Source organism: Hipposideros armiger, unplaced genomic scaffold, assembly GCF_001890085.2.
Source record: "Hipposideros armiger isolate ML-2016 unplaced genomic scaffold, ASM189008v1 scaffold_197, whole genome shotgun sequence".
NCBI classification, from domain to species: domain Eukaryota; kingdom Metazoa; phylum Chordata; class Mammalia; order Chiroptera; family Hipposideridae; genus Hipposideros; species Hipposideros armiger.
In genome coordinates this window covers 927,113-948,276 of record NW_017731547.1, presented here as the reverse complement: position 1 = coordinate 948,276, position 21,164 = coordinate 927,113, and the positions used below count along the sequence as shown (strand labels likewise).

Sequence of the window (21,164 nt, the reverse complement as noted above, 5' to 3'; positions counted from 1 at the left end):
AGAGAGAGAGAGAGAGAGAGAGGGAGGGAGGAAGGGAGAGAGAACTAGGTGATGGGGATAAATTGGCAAGTGGTGAATTGAGGATTTTGAAATTATTTATTTGTAAATTTGTTTCCTCATTGGAATCAAGTTCCATGAGAACATATCTATCTCTAGGCTCATTTATCTACCTCTGTATCCTCAAAGACTAGAATATAGCCTGGCACAAAGTAGTAACTCAATAAAATGTTTGCTAACTATGTTTTTCAGTGTCTTATATTGGAAATCCAATACTTTTAAGAATCAATAGCATTACCTCCAGTTTATTTATTTATTGGTTTGAATACATGATATTTATTTTCATACCTACATTTAGCATTGTTCAGTTAATGGCCAGAAAGCTGAATTAGTTCACAGTGTATCCGAAGTCTCCTGTAAGCACCTCATTTTTTGTTTGTTTTTCTTTTTAAGTCCTTGGTGAGCATTATGCATTTTGAGCACTGTTTTCTACTTGTATCAATATGATAATGATAGTTTTTTGCTATCTACACCATAAACATATTGACTGGAATAATTGGCTGTTTAAAAGATAAAATTGTTTAATATTTCTCATGGATAAATAAAAGCCATTGCTTTTTATAATTAATTTTACTATGAAACTGAATCATTTTCATCAACTACAAATTATTTTCATTACTATCTTTTATAGTCCATTAATGAGAGGCATTGCTGTTAGATGATAAAAGCAACTTGGATCAGCGAGTGAAGTGCTAAAATTGTGGAATGGCTTAATTAAGGAGTACTTCATTTAGTGAAGGCAGACCGTATCTTGTAGAATGTTAAAGAATTTACCTTGAAGGGACTGTTGCAAGTTATGTTTTACTAGAATACTCTATATCCATTGTGTACAGCAACTTGTAAATGGAAAGTGCATATGTGTAGAATGTAGCACTGGAGGAAAAATATCCAAATAGAAAATGACGATTTAATGCTTTAATGAATTAGTCCATTGCTATGACATTGCATACAATTTGCAAAACTCTACTGCTTAAAGATTCGATGACATTGTAACATAATTTCTTCATTTGTAAACCTCAAATGATAACCCACTTTGCTTTCGGCAGTAAGGTTTTTAGAATTTCACATAAGCGTAGTTGGTTAGTTTAGTGAACACAATATTTTGGTTATGCCTACATATATGTATTCACATTTTCATAGTTAGAGCTACCTGACCATGTCTGGTTTGTGAGCACAAGTTTCTGTGTCCCAGTTCACCCATTCCTCTTTTCCTACAAACAGTGAATTTATTAATTTTTATTGTTTTGTCTCAAATCCAATTGTGTGGGAAAAGATCCAGATTTATTCTGATCATGGTTTCTAAATGACATTTTTTTTAAACTCTTAAAAGGCAGACCAAACTTTGTAAATGAACATTTGTGCATGTGTTATCTTTGAAATCCCACTTCTTTTCTTTTTTTTTAATTTTTCTATTTTTTATTGGGAAACAGTGTGTTTTTCCAGGACCCATCAGCTCCAAGTCAAGTAGTTGTTTCAATCTAGTTGTGGAGGGTGTGAGGATTGAACCAGCAACCTTGGTGTTATGAACACTGTGCTGTAACCAACTGAGCTAACTGGCCGCCCCGAAATTCCACTTGTTTTTGATTACACATAGTATGCATTTTAATCCAGTACAGTAAGTCCCTGACTTATGAACGAGTTCCGTTCCGGGAGAACGTTTGTAAGTCGGATTCATTCATAAGTCCGATAAAGTGAGTCTTAAAGACCTTTGACACAAATATACAATGTAAAGCCAATGGTTGAACGATTCGTGTTATAAGAACGAGCGACGTCTACCATCTTTTCTCCTTGGTTCAATCTCTCAATTATTTTCACTTTTGTTTCCATGATTATTGCTTTGTTCTTCCTAGCAGTCCCCTTCACATCACCACTGCTTTTTCTCTTGCTTCCGGACATCCTGGGCTCTGATTGAGCACTGTACTACTGTACACTATCACACTGTACAGTAAGCACACAGCAGCACAACTGTGACAATGTCCGGCAGACACGTGAGCTACTTCCGCAATTTGTTCTCATCTGCGAATGTTCATAATGCGAGGTCCGTTCATATCTGTGAAAGTTCACTGCTCGAATGTTCTTAATTCTAGGACTTAATGTATTTCAATTCCCACCTTTCTCCTGGCAGCAAATTGACCTGAGGGTTCCACAGTGGAGCCTCCTGTTTAGACATCCCAGAGGCGTTTCAAGGCTGTGCCTGGCAGCTGCTTAATCAGACTTTCTGGAGGTTGATCGCAGAAGATAAGAACAGTTTTGTCAAAGGCACCAGATTTCTAACAAACTGATTCGCATTGACTTTTTTTGGAGTGAGGCCATACTGAAAGAAAACTTTGTGCAACTTTGCTTTTATTGGTGCTTTTATCTTTAGAGATACTTTTATTATAATACAGAATATATTATCTAATTATGAAATTAGTGAGTGCTGAATAGACAGTGTAGAATATATAAATAAGACAAAGGAGAAACCGAAACTTATGTACAATCCCTCCAGCATACCCATTTCACTAATGTCTTGTTTCCCTAATCTTTTCCGTAAAATGATTATATTCTACAGAAATTACACCATTCTGCTCTTCTGATGTTACATTATAAAGAATTTATTTTCATATATTGTCAAATATTCTTCAAAAGCAACATTGTGAATGACTTTGTAATACTCAGATACAATTATATACCTGTATTCAATCATTTCTAATTCTCTAACTATTATTAAGTCATTTGGAGTGGTCTGAATTCTTTCCCTTTTTGGATGATAAATACATTGTGTATTGTAAATCGTGCCTAAATTCACAGCAGATTTATAAAAATCTTCCTTTCAATTTCTGATTATTTTCTTGTTCTGGATTCCCAGAAGGAAAATGACTGAGTTATTGCATATCATTGTTTTTAAGGTCCTAGTCGACATTGCCAAAACATTTTTCATACAGTTGGAACTAACTGATACTCTTCCAGCAAAGTAGGAGCTTGGCCAAATCACTGAAGCCTCTGCAACTTTGATTGATATCCTTTTGTCATTCTTTCATAATTTGATAGGCCAAGGGATATAATTCAGAACCTACATCTTGATTTAATTTATATTTCTTTAATTACTGCTAATGTGCATTTTTATGTGTCTACTCTTTTTATACCTCCTTATTAGAAATAGAAATCACTGTTGTTGTGGGCAATACAGATAATGTTTGGTAATGGAACCTCAGGCATCACAGTGTAATCATTTAGATAATGACTTTGACATACTCTGTTTTCAAATACACTTATGAGATCATTCTCTGAAAGAAAAGGTAAGGTACTGAAAAGTATGATACACTGACTGGGTTCTAATTCTGATTCTGACTAGCTTTTGAAATCGCCATCAAACCACTGTGGGCGTCAGTTTCCTCATTTGAAAGATAATAGAATTTCAGTAAATGATTTAATCGTTCCATTATAGCCCTCAATATCAAAATTCTGATGAGTGTAGAAACACTTATCCAAATTAGCATTATTCTTCATAACATAAAATATTCTAGCACTATTATGAGTCCTCAACATTTTCCTTCTGAGATGGCTTCAAATGTTATATTAGAAATTATTAATTTAAACGTTTGTGGCAACAAACCCATTATAGCCGAGTTTTAGTGCAAAGATTGCTTTCATAAAATTGTAAGTTCTTATTTTGGGGTGCAGCCTCTTCTTTCACTTCATACATTTTAATGTCTTGTAATTAAAAAGTGTAAATCACATCCCATCATTCTCACCCTCCTCAAATGCTACTACCCATTGTCTATAACATTATTTTTTTAGTCAGTTGCTGTCTTATACAATTCTCATCCATTTCTTTGGTCTCAGTTGCTTTATTCATTTTCTTAACAAATATTGAGGTACAGGAGTCCCAGCCATTGACCTCGATATAAAGATCATAAGTGAGGGTTACCTCCAAGTCATGATCTTTCTTTTGATAGAGTTTGTAATTATTTGTGGGGTGGCTCAGCCACTGAATATTCATAATAGAACATAGGCTAAGCATATTCTAGGACACACAGTAATTGCTTTGTAAATATGTAATGATGAATGGCCTTTCCTTCCAACCAGCTTCTTCTTCTGGCTTCCAGTTAACAGACCTGCAACCAGGTCTGTGTTTGTGTTAATAACACAAACAACACAATTGCAATACAACAACAATACAGTGTTTAATAAAATGTACAGTCTTTTCTAAGCATTTATTACATTTGACCTTCACAACACTATGGTGAGATTGCGACTCTGATTTTTATGTCACAGATGAGGAAAGAGAAGTAAACACTGTTAATGATATTTCTTTACAGATATAAATAGTAAGGTACAGATTTGTAAAAATCCAAAACTTCAGATTGAGGGTTGCTTATTCTTTCATTGCATCACACTCTCATCTAATAAATTCCTGTTGATAAGTTGAAATTTACAAGTGAATTTCATCACTTGGATTTTATGAAATGATGAAACTATTACTCAATATGTTAAATGAAAACACAAAGCTGAGTTTATTGCTTAATTAAATCAGAGAGAACTATGCGGATCAACTACAGTCGCTCAAAATAGAGTGTTCTTAGGTTTGGGAAGAAACCCGAGGCCAAGAGATCTGTGGACATTCGGAGTTGTATTATAGTTTGATGTCACGTTTAGAAGCCTGGTTGGTTATTCAGGTGTGACCACTGTTAATTGGTTTGCATTCAGAATTTTGTTCACTGTCTTTAGTTCACTGACATGCGTTCACTCCTGATGGACAGACTTGCAGAAGGGAGGGGTTGCCACTTGGGGAAGCCTGATCGAGACCGTGTAGGCAGGTAATTGTGAATTGATTAAATGAGACTGAAACTTGTGTTGGTGGCTTCTTGTTCTCCTGGCTACAGAACAAGCAGTTTCCTCCCTCTGACCTTCTCCATTTCATTCTCAGTTTATTAATCTCGGTACCCTCAGGGCTTAGGACAGAATTTTTTATAGAGGCATTTTTGAAGACGGTGGAGTAAGTGATTTGAAAATTGAATGAAGTTGTTTTGGACTCATCTTAGCATTCTATCCTGCATTCCCTTGTTTTCGTGACACAGCCTATTTAAGTTCTCTAACACTGCCTGTGTGGATTGGATCCGAGCCTGCTACTTCCCTCCAGTTTTTATTGTTCTCCATGAATCCATTCTGCACTTAACCATTTTACTTTACAAAAATTTTAATGGTGTTACCCTTTTGTTCAAGAGTAGTTAGTTACTCTCCAACTGATTGAACTAAGGCTAGATTTTGTACTTTGCTGTCAATCTCTCAATGGTCTACACACAACCTACCCATGTTATCTTATTCACTATCCTCTTGTGGCTGAGACACCCAAAGGCACTATTCCCGGAACGTGTCTAATCTGTCCCTGCCTCTGCACTTTTGCTCATGCTTTTCCACTGTCTGGAATATCTTTCCCCATTTTCCAATTTGCAGCTAGTGAAACCTTATACATACTTATTTCAGTTTCCTATTCATATAGAATTTTCTGGTCCCCCAATAATCTATAATTTGTATCTTTTTCTGAACATATTAAAGCACTCGTGCCAATTGGAGGAACCCATTTTACATTCTGTTCAGCAATGCATTGATTTTGTACTTTTCTTTTTCTTTATTTATTTTATTAGTCCAAATTGTGAGCACACTCCATGATTTCTCTATCTTGTTAACCTCCTGGATCATCTATTAAAACATTTTAAGTCTATAGTAAATATATGTTCAGTTTAGAACATATATTTAAATATCTAAATTCCTTTCTTTAAAATAGCAAAATATTTATTTCTGCCTATTTGTACAGCTGAATCCCACACAACAACCTCAGAGTTGGGATGGTAATGAGTAGGGGCAAAAATGTCAATAGTTTGACCAAATAGTGCATATTTATTTAATTTAATTTAATTTAATTTATTTAAAGATTTTATTGCGTTGGGGGAGGACAACAGCATTGGGGAGTCGGGGAAGGGGAACAGACAAGTTGCTGTCCTTTTCTTCTTCAGTCTAGTTGTGGGGGACGTCGCTTCCCTGGCCCATGTTGGTATTATCATTGAGTTCTTCCCGGATAAGGCAGATTGGTCGCCGGCCATTGGACGGCAGCTCATGAAAGCTCACACCCACTGCCGGCCAGCCCCACTGCAGCCTACAGCGTCACCAGCCACTCATGGCAGTCCAGCTCCAGGTCTAGCTGTTGTTCACCATCTTAGCTGTAGAGGGCGCAGCGTCACTGGCCCTCATGTGGGATCCGAACCGGGGCCCTGCTGCTCAGAGCTGGCATCCCAAGCCAACTCTTAACCAACATGCCACTCAGTCGGCCCCTTATTTTATTTTTTTTAAACTTTATTGGGGAACAGTGTGTTTTTTCCAGGACCCATAAGCTTCAAGTCAAGTCGTTGTTTTCAATCTAGTTGTGGAGGGCGCAGCTCACTGGCTCATGTAGGGATCGAGCCGGCAGCCTTGGTGTTAAAAGCCTGCACTCTAACCACCTGAGCTAACCAGGCACCCCAAATGGTGTATCTTTTTTGTAATGATTTATATTTATGAGTATTTGCTTTCATCCACAAGATGGTTTCTGTAGTTGAAATGTATTATAATTTTAGACATGGGCTTGGGGCAATAGAAATAATGCTTGATCTGTTTTTACCTTTTTTCCTTTTTATCATGCCATATATTTGAAGGCAAACATACATCCACATATGTATGTATATAAATATAGCAGTAAATAGTCTTTATTCAGTGCCTTTCTCACAGCATGGTTTTATTTGAATACACTAAAAAATAAACAGAATTCTAAATTACACTCATCACTGATAAAACTTAACTAGTTACTAGTCAGAAGGAAGAAAACATTCTAGAGTTTCAAAATATGGCGAGGTATAGTATCCACCATACAGTGAACAATCGGAAAACAATTATCAAATGAAAGGGGGATTGTTGAATTCAGAATTTTAAAGCTGAGTTAGTAAGATTTTTTAGAAAGCCAGCACTCATGCACATAGTATTTGTTAGTTCTTCCTCGAAAACTACTTGCAAAAAATTACCTTCACCATCTGTTGGTTAATAATTAAACTATAATAAGGAGCAGAAAATATGCAATGTATAACTTTGTACCTCTCACCCTTGTGCATTTAAATGTCCAATAAGTGTCTTTCAAAAAAAAAAAAGGTGAGTAAAACAGTGAAACGGTAGATGGCCTAACAGTCTGCTTCCCTGTAGTTTTTTTGACTCTTGTTACTGAAAGCATGGTCTTCAAGCTAGAAGTTTCAGCATCACCTGGGGGCATGTTAGGAATGCAGAGACTCAGGCTCTGCCCCTGACCTGCTGAATCAGATTCTGGTTTTAAAAAGGTCCCCAGGTGATTCATACGCACATTAAAAATTGAGAAGTACTGTATTATACTATGGATAGAAGCAGACCAAGGAACATTAGTTAACTTTTCCCTCCCCTGTAACTCTTTTAAAAGTACTTTAAAAATAGTTTCTCTGATTAATCATGTTCCTGCTACTTGTGAAGGGATGGACGAAATGACCCCTTCAGCCTCCCTTTATGCTAGTGGACTTGAGATTTCTTGAGTCATAATCAGAACACCTGACCAGAATATACATATTTTATTTCAAACAGATCTTTTAATGCTAGCTCAGATAAATTTTTGGCAAGAAAAATGCCTGGCGCATTGCTGCAAAGTTGTCATGGCCTCCTACCAGGACTTATGTTTTAACGCTTCTGGGATTAATGATATACTTCACATAAAGGATTATTTTTACATCTGAGTTCCCTGGAATGAGCTCAGTGGGTACATTGTAATGCCAAGTAGCAAAAGAATCTTTTGAAGGAGCTGCCACTTATTATGTGTGTTATTACAAATTATTCTTGACTTTAAAATGCTAGGTTTCTTTCATTGCCTGGATGTGGCAAAGGACATAATGGCACGTCAACTTGATGTGAAGGACTTTTAAATTTGTCTCTAAAGTCTGAGAAGGAAAGCACAGCTGACTTTAACAAATGTACCATAATGTAAACAATTTTTTTCCCAAATACAATGTTTTACTTTCTACTTTTGACTGAATAGTGCATAGTCATTCAACATTCATTGTTTACTATTTCATTCCTACATGTATATTAAGATCATAATTAGTAAACATATTAATATCAGACACTCTTAGGGAGTAACATATTATAATTTAACTTTCTTTTTAAAAAATTTTTAAAGTTTTTTATTAAACTTACTGGGGTGACATTGGTCAGTCAAATTATATAGGTTTCAAGTGTGCAATTCTACAATGCATCATCTCTATATTGCACAAATATTTTCACTATACCTTAGGAAGATGGCAAATCATTATACATATGGTATATAGTTGTTTGATTTTATTTTCATTGTGAAAATACATGGTTCATTTCAACACAGAGATATATTTTGCTCTTTACATACTTAATCGCCAGTAAAAATTTGATTAGGAAGTATAAGCTTTCTTTACTGGAAGCCAAAGCATTAAGCTCTTTTGTGTAATTGTTTAATTACCAATGCACCATTTTAACTGACATGCTAATATAACTCTCCGTGGAAAGGAAGATGTAATCTTTCTGTTTTATTAGTTTTAGATGTAGAAAACAATGTAATAATTAGGCATTTATACCCTCACAAAGTGACAACCCCCTTCCCCCAATCTGCTACCCCTCTGACATTGTATATCGCTGTTATAATTCCATTGAATGATTATATTCCCAAACTGTCTTTCATAACCCCATGGCAGTATTGTGGATACTAATTTGTACTTTCTAATCCCTTTACCTTCTCCCCCATCCCCACCCCCCTCCCATCTAGCAACCATTAGTTTTTCTCTATACCTGTGAGATTATTTCTGTTTAGTTTGCAGAAGATGTGATCTTTTATTTTTGTTTCTTATCTAATGAGAACCACTCTCTTAGATGGGCTACTTTGGCAATTTGACTAAGGTAAAGGATTAGAGCATGAAGGTTTTCAGTGAATAAGGAAAAGAAATTAACTTTTGTGCACATCTAGTTGGTCTGCCAAATGGGAAGGGCATTTTAGGCCTGATTATTATGTTCTAATTAGTCTCTGGAGGATGTTCATGGACAATCAACTACTCATTAATCTGTCTTCTTCCTGTAACATTGATTTGTTCATTCCCCTTTTAGAGGCTCAAATAGAGAAACCAGAAATTGATGTGTGATGTTAATGTGTTTACAGATGTTGCCACCACTTATCCAGATAAGAAGTCCATCTTAATGTACGTCACATCACTCTTTCAAGTTTTGCCTCAACAAGTGAGCATTGAAGCCATCCAGGAAGTGGAAATGTTACCAAGGCCATCCAAAGTTACTAGAGAAGAACATTTTCAGTTACATCATCAAATGCACTATTCTCAACAGGTAAAGTGCCAAAAGAACAATTAATATCAAAGATGTTTTCTACTTTATCCGCATTTTTAGGTATCATACACTTATATAAATCTATTATGTCTATGGATATATATACACACATATATATAAAGGGTGCCAAAAAATGTATTCACGTTTTAAGAAAGGAAAAAACTGTATTAAAATTGTAATACTCAATATACACCGATAATGAAAGATGAATACAAGTCATGTGTATACATTTTTGGTACCCTCTGTATATAGCATAGTATATATACACAAATATATTATTTGTATACATAGTATAATATGTGTGTGTGTGTGTGTGTGTGTGTGTGTATGTACGAGGTTGGACAATTAAGTTCGCGAAGTTATCCTAGAAAAAGTGCTACATACCTCATTGCTGAAAATCACTACAGTCACCTTCGAAATACTCCCCTTGGGAAGCTATGCACTGATGCCAGTGCCTAGTCCACGCTTTAAAGCAGTTTTGGAACTTTTTCTGGAATGGCCATAAGAGCTGTCGTCGTATTACCCTTGATGTCCTGAATGTCATCAAAATGTCATCCGTTCAATATTTCCTTTATCTTTGGGTAAAGAAAGAAGTCATTCGGGGCCAGATCAGGTGAGTAGGGAGGGTGTTCCAATACAGTTATTTGTTTACTGGCTAAAAACTTCCTCAGAGACAATGCCGTGTGAGCTGGTGCATTGTCGTGATGCAAGAACCATGAATTGTTGGTGAAAAGTTCAGGTTGTCTAACTTTTTCATTCAGCCTTTTCAGCACTTCCAAATAGTAAACTTGGTTAACTGTTTTTCTAGTTGGTACAAATTCATGATGAATAATCGCTTTGATATCAAAACAGGTTTGCAACATTGTTGCAACAAGTTCGGGAACTTAATTGTCAGACCTCATATAATATATGGAAGGTGGGGGGGGGGAGGAAAAGAGAGAGAGAGAGAGAGAGAGAGAGAGAGAGAGAGAGAGAGAGAGAGAGACATGGAGAGAGGGAGAGGGAGAGGGAGAGAGAAAGATGGAGAGACAGACTGAGACTGACTATAAACCTTTAAAATTTTATGTGATGTCATGGGCTATATACAGGGGTTTCAAACTGGCGGCCCGCGAGGTAATTTTTTGTGGCCCACAATGCTCTGAATAAAATGAAAATAGAAAAAAAATGTTATGAAGAAAATAGCGCTTAGGGGAGATTGAGGCAATACAGTACACACAATTCCCTCGTTAACCCTTTAACTACTGAAGACGAGTATACAAAAAATTACCTCAAGGGCCGCATGCGGCCCGCCGGCCACCAGTTTGACACCCCTGGGCTATAATATAATTGTTTTCAAAACACCTTATTAAAATACTCTGCTATTGCTATTGATAGGCACCATATTATAGGAATGTGGAACACAGAAAATATTTTATTTTCATTGTGTAAAATAAAATGAAAGATAGGCTCATATACACATTAAACTTTCCATCAACTAGAGCCAAGAGCAAAGAATTAGAGCAAGAGCTAAGACAAGTAATTGAATATCTGTTTAATAATATTTTCTTATTTTAGTGGCATCTGATGCATTAACATATTTTGATTACCCAAGGCGACATTTTTGATAAAAGTAGTTTAAAATTTTTAAATAAAACTGAAATGGAGACTACATGTGATAAAGATTTTTATTATGCTATTGTACAGAATCCTGTAGGATTCTTCCACTGTATGGCTTGTTTTGCTGCCAACAGTGGGTATTTGGGGTGTTTTCTCATACTTTCTTTGACACAATAATAAAAAAACCTTTAGCTAAATTTCTGCTGAAGGTGTGGAAAGCTCTTAGGCCTAATTTTCTCACTCTACCGAGAGCTAGCTCTATATTTAGCCTGTGAAAGCTTCAGTCCTTTTCAAGGTATTGACCTGATGAATTCCGCTTTTGTTTACTTTGGGTTCAGAGAATATTGCTCTTATTTGCCCGGTTTTGCCAGGATGAAGAGCATCATCCCCTCTTCACGCTGGAGTTGTGTCAGTATGGAATCCTTATGTTTAAATCCCACCCTCATATCCCCCATGATGACCCGCTCCCCACCATGACACTGAGCACCACAATTCTTGGAGTGGTCTGGTTTCTATCAGCACTTTATATGTGTTCACGATTAAACTTTCCATCTCACAGTATCCATTTAATGTTCGTTTTTCTGCTGTGTCAGAAAGCAGTCCTTCCAGGGTCACTGACGATGTCTCCTCCTCCTCTCTGCCCCCTCCCCCTAATCCTTTTCTGCAGATCACAGTCAGTCTAGCACAGGGCTATGAAAGAACTTCCTCTCCTAAGCCGCGATTCAAGAGCTATGCCTACACACAGGCTGCTTATGTCTCCACCTCTGACCCCACACGGAGCCCATTTCCTTCACAGGTCTGTCAACATTTACTCTCTCTGTTCTACAAAGCAAAGAATTTCTTCACCCAGGAAAATCAAATGTGGCTGTTGTTTGTTTGAATTTACCAGTGCCTTTTTCATCCACCCTCGAGAGCTGTGTCGTTGTTCCCAGTTGTATTAGATGCTCTCACATGATGCTCTTTTGTTATTAGACTTCTCTAGGTTTTCTTTCACTGCTTTAAAAATTTATTGCTTTTCAAAATTTCTTTTCCAGTTACAGTTGGCATGCAGTATTATTTGAGTTCCAGGTGTACCGTGTAGTGCTTAGACATTTGTATAGCTCACGAAGTGCTGCTCCAGGTTTAACATATGTAGATTCTTCATGAATGGGGAATTTCATAGTAGTGATTTGTGCTTTCATTATATGATTAACTGGAAGGTTCTTTTTCCCAAAGACTACCAATTGGTTATAAGCAACTTTTGATGAAAAAATATCCAGTTTAAGAGAAAACTTATGAGTTTATTGGAGCCAAACTGTCGACAATTGCCGGGAAGCAAAATCTCAACGGATTGAGAAAATGCTCCGCAAAATGGCAGCTTGCAGTTTATTTTATACATAAAATCAAAGGAGGGAGGTTACATGAAGTCCATTGGTGATAGATTAAGGGGGTGGGAGAAAGCAAAACGGGGAAATCTCTGGGATTGGATAAAAGTACATTGGAAATACAGGTACTCCTCCCACACAGGTGGGTGCAGGATAGCTAACAGTTCGCTCTTTACAGCACATAGAGATGGTAATCAGGACACAAGCATGATAATGAGGAATTCTGCAGTTTCCAGCTTTGGTGTGTGTGTATGGAGGATTAAAGATGTTATTTTAGGTACAAAAAGACAAAGAGCAGGCCCACTGAAAAGGCACAGATTAACTTAATGAGGAAGCTCAAGAGATGTGACTTTCTGCCATGACTCACTTTAATGAGGAATTTTTATGTTCACACCAGCCTCTGTGGTTATTTTCAGTCTCCTGAGCTTGTCAGGTTTAACATGTGGCCCCTTTTCTGTCCACACAACCATTAAGCTCACTAAAGGTGTGTGTGTGTGTGTGTGTGTGTGTGTGTATCTCTAAAACTTTTGAAAGAATTGGAAAAGTGGATGAAATTTACTAATCACAGTATTGGGAGATTTTTCTAGACATGGTATGTTAAGGAAATATCTACTCTATATAGATGGCTTTATTATATTTTCATTCTATAAAAATGTATTTCCATTCTATTTAAAAAAAATAACTGCTAGCTTCTTTATACAATCACTTTTAATTTTGCTAATTTAAACCTGTATATAATGGGCTCTAGTATTTAGACAAAAAAGTCACACTAAAACCAGTTCAGAGTCTATGTACCATTTAAAACTTTCCACATAAGTAATCTATCCGGTGGAGTTTTCCACCATTGCAATATTGTAGGAAACCTAAAAATACAAGAAATTATAGCCTTGTATACGTTAGAGCATGGAAGTGAAATGTGCTGGAATTGCTAGATTTGCTAGAATTTATTTTTAAAAGAAAACTATTTATTTTGCTGAGTAGAGCAATTTGAAAAGTTCTCGAGGAAGTGACTTTTATCAAAACTACAGTATGAATGGGAATTTAGAAATGATAGACTTGATCTTATTGGTAGAAAAGTATACAGTTTCAGAGACTCATTGAGGTTTTTTTTTTCTTTTAAGATAGTGGTTGCATTTAATTAATGATTTATTTGGCATAGTTAATTGACGCCTGAGGTTGAAAATTCTTAACACTGAAAGATTCGCCGAGGGAAACAGTTCAGAGCTTGGTTATGCCCTCTTTCCTTGGCTACTTTTCTTGCAAAGATGAACGAAGGAGACCCTGTAAGAAGGTTTGTGTGACTCAACCTTATCTTCAATTACATTCTCATCCATGATGTCACAAAGGCTAGTTGTATAAAATTGAAGAAGAAACTTAATCTCCTTTGTCATTATCAGTAAATGAAAAGACTGGGTTGTCGGAAAAGTCATGACGTATTTTTTTCTCTAAGTTTTTCGATGCAAAAATGTACCGTGACTTTTCCGACAACCCAATCATTTTGCCATACATTACTGGTTACTATATGTCACATGTCCACATTATATAAACTAATAAGTTCCTCCTAAACTTGACAGAGGCTCGAAAGTTTTATACCCTTCTAAGTTTATTCACCCTTTTCTTTCTTCCCCGTGCTCCTCCCTCTCCCCCACTCTCCCTGACTTTCCCTATAGGCTCTTTTTATTACCATCCCCCATTGAAACCTCCAAGACTTATAGAATAAGTCTGTACGTTCTAAAATAAAGGAGCAAAGCCAAAGCAAAGAAATAAGTTGTTCCGCCCTCATTATCGCTTTATTGAGCTGCCTTTTCCAGAAGGTTTTCTCCAACGCCATTCTGGCAGCACATTTTTACCTCATTACCACCTCATTAAGGCATTGCTCAGGTATGACTCCTTAATGAGGTAATTATAAATTGACATAATTTTGCTAGACTTCGTTTTTTTCACTTGACTTTTGTCTAAACATTGCGAAACATATATAATAAAATAGTCAACAAATTCACTTATTTTATTTAACATAAGCTACTGAAATGAGCCTAATGTTATCCTTTAGAAAAGAAAAGGCATGAATTACAGTTGATGGGGAATGATGTATTTTGCCTGTTTCTAAGGTAGCACATAAGAAGATAGTGTTACACATAGTTAACGTCATGTCTTTTTTACTGACTGAGAAACTTTTTTTCCTAAAGAATTTGTCAGCGGGGCTGAACCCATACTGCCCCCTACTGGTTATGTCTGATCCACCTCAAATGAACTTTAGACAGGCCAGATTGGATTCCATTGGAGGGTTACATCCCATTGTTTACTTGGTGGTCTACAGGGAAGGGTAAAGTTTTCCATAGTAGAGAAGATAGCCATGCAGGCGACTGTCCCCTATGGAAAACATAAAGCTCATTAATTATCTTAAAAATTCCCCAAATCTTAGAAATATCAGTTATCCGCATCTGTGCCAAAGTTGGAAAATCTGACTTACTCATTACAGTTTGTGAACCTGTTGAGGTGACGCAATCTGACCTACCTCAGGATTTCTGCCTGTAAATGAGTTTTTCTCATAGTTTACCAAGGAGAAAGACCATCTTGTATGAACCCTTAATGTTTCCTCATTGTATGACTGAACTGCCATCCATCCTTAGATGGAGGATTTCCTTTGTATAGCTATATTTATTTCCTATTTTTATGACTTTGATCATACCTCTCGTTCTACTCTTAATCTTATATCAAAAACCCCCAATCACTTTTTTACCTTCAATTGCTCTGTCTGTCCTGGAGCCTCATCCTGTCCTAAATTACTGTAGGCGCTCATACCCACATGCATGCCACCCCTCCCCAAATATATGTCTCTGCACTTCATCTTGTTAATGTACTATTATGTAACTATTTCTTTCACTTACCACCTTCTGTAGTCCGTCCTTCCTTCCTTCCTTCCTTCCTTCCTTCCTTCCTTCCTTCCTTCCAAAATAATTATATTTATGGGTCGGCTGAGTGGCTCATTGGTTACGAGTTGGCTTGGGAGCGCAAGCTCTGAGCAGCAGGGCCCCGGTTCGGATCCCACATGAGGGCCAGTGACACTGCCCTCTACAGCTAAGATGCTGAACAACAGCTCAATCTGGAGCTGGGCTGCCGTGAGTCGCTGGCGACGGCGTAGGCTGCAGTGGGGCTGGCGTGAGCCGCTGTGAGCAGCCATCCAATGGCCGGCGAACGACTGCCTCACCTGGGAAGAACGCAATGATAATACCAACATGGGCCAGTGAAGTGACGTCCTCCACAACTAGACTGAAGAAAAAAAGGACAGCAACTTGTGTGTTCCCCTTCCCTGATTCCCCAGCGCTGTTCCCTCTCCCAACTCCCCAATAAAATCTTAAAATAAAAAACAACAGCAACAAAAAATATTATATTTAGCCACTAAATCAAATGTCTTCTTTTCAGCTCTCAGGCTTTCTACCATAGTTGAAATACTGTTGTCATAGCCCCTAGACTGATCAGGTTCTTCTCTCTCTCTGACTGCTCTGTACCTCTTTCACTGTTTAGCCCTTTCTCCTCTTCCAATTCCCTTTAGTGTAGGAGTCTCATGGAAAATCTCTTGACCCTCTTATTTGTACATACTCTCTTTTATCAATATGATTTCATCTCCGGGCTTCAAGCTGTATGCAGATGACCGGTATATCTATATTTTCACCATTTCTAATATCTCTTGAGCTACAGCTACATTTCCAACTCATCTTCAGCTCTTTGGTATGTATCTATACCTTGATGTCCGCTGATTTCTCAAACCTACTGTGTCCCGAGGTGAGCTTTATTTCATTGCTCATAAACCTGTTTTTTTTTGTTCTTTTTGTTATGTAAATGAGAATATTACTCAGTAGTGATTCAAACTTAAATATGTGACATGCTCTTTGTCTCTATATTGATCTGAGTTTCAATAATGGGACATGTAAAGTAAATTTTTTCCAACATTTCTCCATTAAGTTATGTCCCCTCAATATTAACACATGTCCTCTGATTCTGTCCCTCAGTACATGTCTTCTCGATTACAGAAATAGCTTTGAAATCATTATTATCTTTAGCTTAGCCACCTCTAAGATTAAATTTCATTTTTAACAGCTTTAATAATATCATTCACAAAACTTTCTTCACTTTCTTTTGCCTTTATAACAAGTCCACTCTCCTGAATTTCATCAGGAAGCTCCATGATCTGTTAACAATTTGAAGTTTCATGCTTATTTCTCACTAGTCTATTTCATGTTTTCTTTACTCCAACCAAATTAAATCAGTTGCTGTCCTTCATAAGTGCCAAGCAATTTCCTATCTTAGCTTTTATGGTTCTCTCAGCTTAGAGTGACTTTTGTTTCCTTCAAATTGGCCAACTTAATCCAGATTTCAAGGCCTAATCACTAAGTGCAGAGTTTGGATTCAAGTTCAGATTACTAACTCTAAGACTATGTTGTTTCCACTAACACTGACTTTACTATGATTCTTACATATAGGATTACTCACACATGGAGTAGTATTCATTTATGTAATCACTTAACACATTTATTGATCACCTACTATGTGCCAGGTATTATCATAGGATCACATGATAACATCAATTGAACAAACATACAAAATAATTCCCGCCCTAATGCAGGGCATATGCTCATGGGATAGTCACCGTATGAATACGATAAACAGTGTAAATAAGTAAAATATTTCAAATAATATTATAAGTAATATGCATTAAGGAAAGTAAAATTTAGTAGTAATTACAATAGTAAGTGCTAGAAAGAGAAAATAAATGAAAGAGGTAGGTGGGATAGGTAGTATGTGGCAAAGAGAAGTTAAAATTTGTGTTTGGGTAGTCAGAGGACTCACCAAGAAGGTAAATTTTGAGTAAAGACTGGAAAGAAGTGTGGGTACATGGCGAAAGACAAACCCACAAGGAGGAAACACAGTGCAGAAGCCCTGAGTTGTGGGGATACTTGGCCTATTCAAGGAGAGGTATGGATGAGGGTCACCGTGCTAGGAGATGGTGTCTGAGCTGTAATAGTGGACCAAATCACATAGGGCCCTGTAAGTAATGGTGAAGTGGGAAGCGATTGGAGGAGTGACAGAAACTCATATTATTTAAACATGGCTGCTGTGTGGAGAATAGACTAAAAGGAGCAAGGATGGAAGCAAAGAAACTAGTTAGAATGCTACTACAGTAATCCAGGCAAGATTTGACAGGGGCTTGGATGTGGATTGTTTTTCTTTTTTCCCCAGCTTTTTTTAAAATTAAATTTACTGGGGTGACAATGGTTAGTAAAATTACATAGGTTTCAAGTGCACAATTCTATAATATATACGCATTGTGTGCTCACCACCCAGAGTCAGTTCTCTTTCCATCACCATATATTTGACCTCTTTTTTTACTGTGGTAAATTACACATATTAATAACATAAGATTTACTATCTAAACTATTCTTTTAAGTGTACAGGTCTGTGGTATTAATTACATACATAAAATGATGTAGCCATTATTGCCATCCATCTCCAGAACTCTCTTCATCTTGCAAAATGGAAATTGTAGCCATTCAACAATAACTCCCCATGACCCTCTCCCTCCAGTAGTACCTCGTGAGACTACCATTCTGCTCTCTGTTTCTATGAGTTTGGCTTTCTGTTTTTTTTTTTTTTAGATTCCTTGTATAATGAGATTATGCAATATTTGCCCTTCTGTATCTGGCTTATTTCACTTAGCGTAACCTCCTCCAGATTCATCAATGCTTTAAGTGTTACTTAATATAAAAGTAGATGGAGCATCTGCCATCCTCTTCATTTTGTTGTTGCAGAAACTGAAGTCCAGAGATATTAAATCATTTAGCTAAGGTCACAGAGTAGAAAATCTCCATCTAGGACCTGGTATCCTGAAGTTTGCAAAATGTGATTTCTATCCTAGGATTGTAAACATTTGAAGCAAATTCACCACGTTTTCCCATTTTCTGTGGAATAACCTCTAGTTTCTGTGTTCATTAAGTAATTTGATTTTCTGTTTCCATTGATATTGTTTATTAGAATCTGTTTCAGAAAGTATTTTAAGAATTATTTCTTAATTAAAGTTATCAACCCCATTTTTTTTCATGGAGAAGTAAAGTATTTTATTTCTTTGCAAAAAGCTTGTCAAAAGGAGTTTGAACAGTATTTGCCTTCTTCTCATCACATAATTTATAATATGGAGAAAGTATCTTTTCTATGCCCTGGGGCCTTGAACTGTCATATCCCTTTTTAAGTTTGGATCAACTTCTGTTTTGTCCTTTGTATTTTCAAAGTTGTGAAATATCTCTGAATTTCTTTAATGTGAAGTTTTATGCTGGTCACTTCCTCTGGGACATTGTCATTTTTTAGTCACAATAACTTTCCTCATTGATGTCAATAAGTTTGCCTTCTCTAAATTCCTGTGGCTGCGTAGGTATATAACTCAGAGGACGCACTGTCAACATTCCAGGGTCACCTACTTCTTGTACAACCCGAATAACCCCATTTTTAATGAAACCGTACACAGAGTGTGGTGGTATCAAAATTAAGATGGCTGATAACCTTGATGGAAATATATAAAAAATGTTATCTGTCAATCGATCAATGGATAGATTATCTATATGTATCTAGATATATTTCTTAAAATACATAATTAGAAGATATACATGTGTAATTATCCCTGCTACAGGAGTCCATCAGAACATATTCTTATATGTTAGTTTGTAATCTTTGCCTAGGGACAATATTAGCGCAAAAAATGGAATAATGCCGAGTTTTTCAATGAAAACGTCTTACTTAATCTTGCAGAGCAACATAGGTAAATGTGTGGTAAATAAGTGCTGGATTCTTTGCAGTCAGGTCTGAAATCTGGCAAATGGCTTTATTTGCAATAAAACTTTACTCCCTTGAGCTTATAAAGAAAAAGATACATTTTTGTGAAGGATATATTATTTACTAGTAATTCATTTAGAGTAATTGTGAAACCAGCACGTCATTGGTGCTCATACAAAGTATTTTGTGTCATGGTGAGCTTGTGATAAGAATGCAGATGTCAAATTTTTTAAACTAGGAAAAGGTTAAAAATTAAACCTTTGGGGAAAGAAGCTATCTTTTAGAATGGATGGTGAGTTGGCGGTATTGCTAGTGACTTCTCATTTCCAGATCATCTGGCTGCCGATTCAGTTACAGAAAGTCATGTTCCTCTTTTACCTATATCAAATCCTGATTTGGAAGGTTAGCATTTTAAATAATTATTTCTATTAGTTCAGTTATTCATGGTGTAATGATGCCTATGATTGGAGCTATATATAACAATAGGATTACTTTCACAATAAAATTTACTTACAGTGAACATTTATGAAAATGTTTATTAGGCTTATCTGGGATCCCTGGTTAATGTAAAATCTTAGTACATTTTATCTTCATTATAACATGTCCCAAGGAAATTTTTGGCTGAGAGATTAGCATTATAAAAAGAGGACTTTAATTAGAAATTTCTTATTGTAGGTCAGATTGCTAAATCTAGCAGCAATTATCTGCTCCCTGAGATATGTAGTTCTCTTTCTAAAACATTAAAATTTACTTTATAATACCTGAAAAAGTCATTTCAAGTGGAATTTTGGATCATTAATGGAATTAGAAATAAGATGTGTCCATGGATTCTTCTACTTCTCTTTCATCATTTAAATTTCATGTAAGCCAGGCGATTAAAGGCTTTTTAACTATTTGTTACCTAAAATAGTTCAGAAACAAGTATGCCAGAAGCATTTCAGTATTACCACTAATTTACCTAATTGGTCATTGCCTACTTGATCCTAGAAGCCAGGAATGAATGTGAAAGAAAGTATCTATTAAGCCCTTAAAAATCTTACTATTTCTATTGCTTCACATTCTTTAATTATAAAAACTATTTATTGAGTGGGTGAAGGGATTTAGTAAGGCAATTCTAGTTGTATCACTTATTGGTTAGAATTTATACATGAAAGATTATAAAGAAAGTTAAAAGTCAAATAATGAATTAGGAAATTATTTGTAACATTAATAACATGCAGAATTTTAATACTCTTCATTTATAAATAACTCAGTAAATCAATAACAAAGGAAAGCACCCCAATAGGAAAATTCAGAAAGAACACAAGACAGAAAATGACAAAAGAAAAAAAATCAATATACCAGTATTTAAAAAGACATTCCACCTAATGTATTCTACTAGTAATGAATGATATGTGGTATAAAACAATGAAGTGAGTTTTACCTACTGATTGGAAGGGTGATAATACCCACAGTTTTCTAGGGCATAAGGGATCAAGAAATATTATGAGTTATGAAAGGGCTTATGACAAAATAAATTGATGATGTCTTTCTAGCATAATTTTTTAATAAACCACAAAATTTTAAATAGTAAATCATATCTGTATTCATACCTCTAGAAACTTATCTAAGGGTGATATGATAACCTGATGAGTGCAATGATGTAAGTAAGAAAGAGTTAAAACTTTTTTAAAATTAAAGTTCATTGGAGTGACAGTGGTTAGTAAAGTTACATAGGTTTCAGGTGTACAATTCATTTATATATCATATTGTGTGTTCACCACCCAGAGTCAGTTCTCCTTCCATCGCCATATATTTGATCCCTTTTACACTTATCTACCACCCCCTCCCCCCTTACCTTCTGGTAACCACTAAACTATTGTCTGTCTATGAGTTTTTGTTTCTTCATTTGTTTGTCTTGTTCCTTTGTTGTTTTCAGTTTTATATCCCACATATCAG

The 21,164-nt window shown here is 36.2% G+C and overlaps 1 protein-coding gene across 1 annotated transcript in view; it reads left to right on the top strand.

Moving 5' to 3' along the window:
* The window catches only part of LOC109388440 (dystrophin), a 1,592,311-nt gene that overhangs the window by 644,759 nt on the left and 926,388 nt on the right, over positions 1-21,164 (top strand). Inside the window, exons 8-9 of the mRNA XM_019653146.1 lie at positions 9,263-9,444; positions 11,708-11,836. Of these exons, the coding sequence (XP_019508691.1) occupies positions 9,263-9,444; positions 11,708-11,836 (311 nt within the window). The remainder of the gene's footprint in view (positions 1-9,262; positions 9,445-11,707; positions 11,837-21,164) is intronic.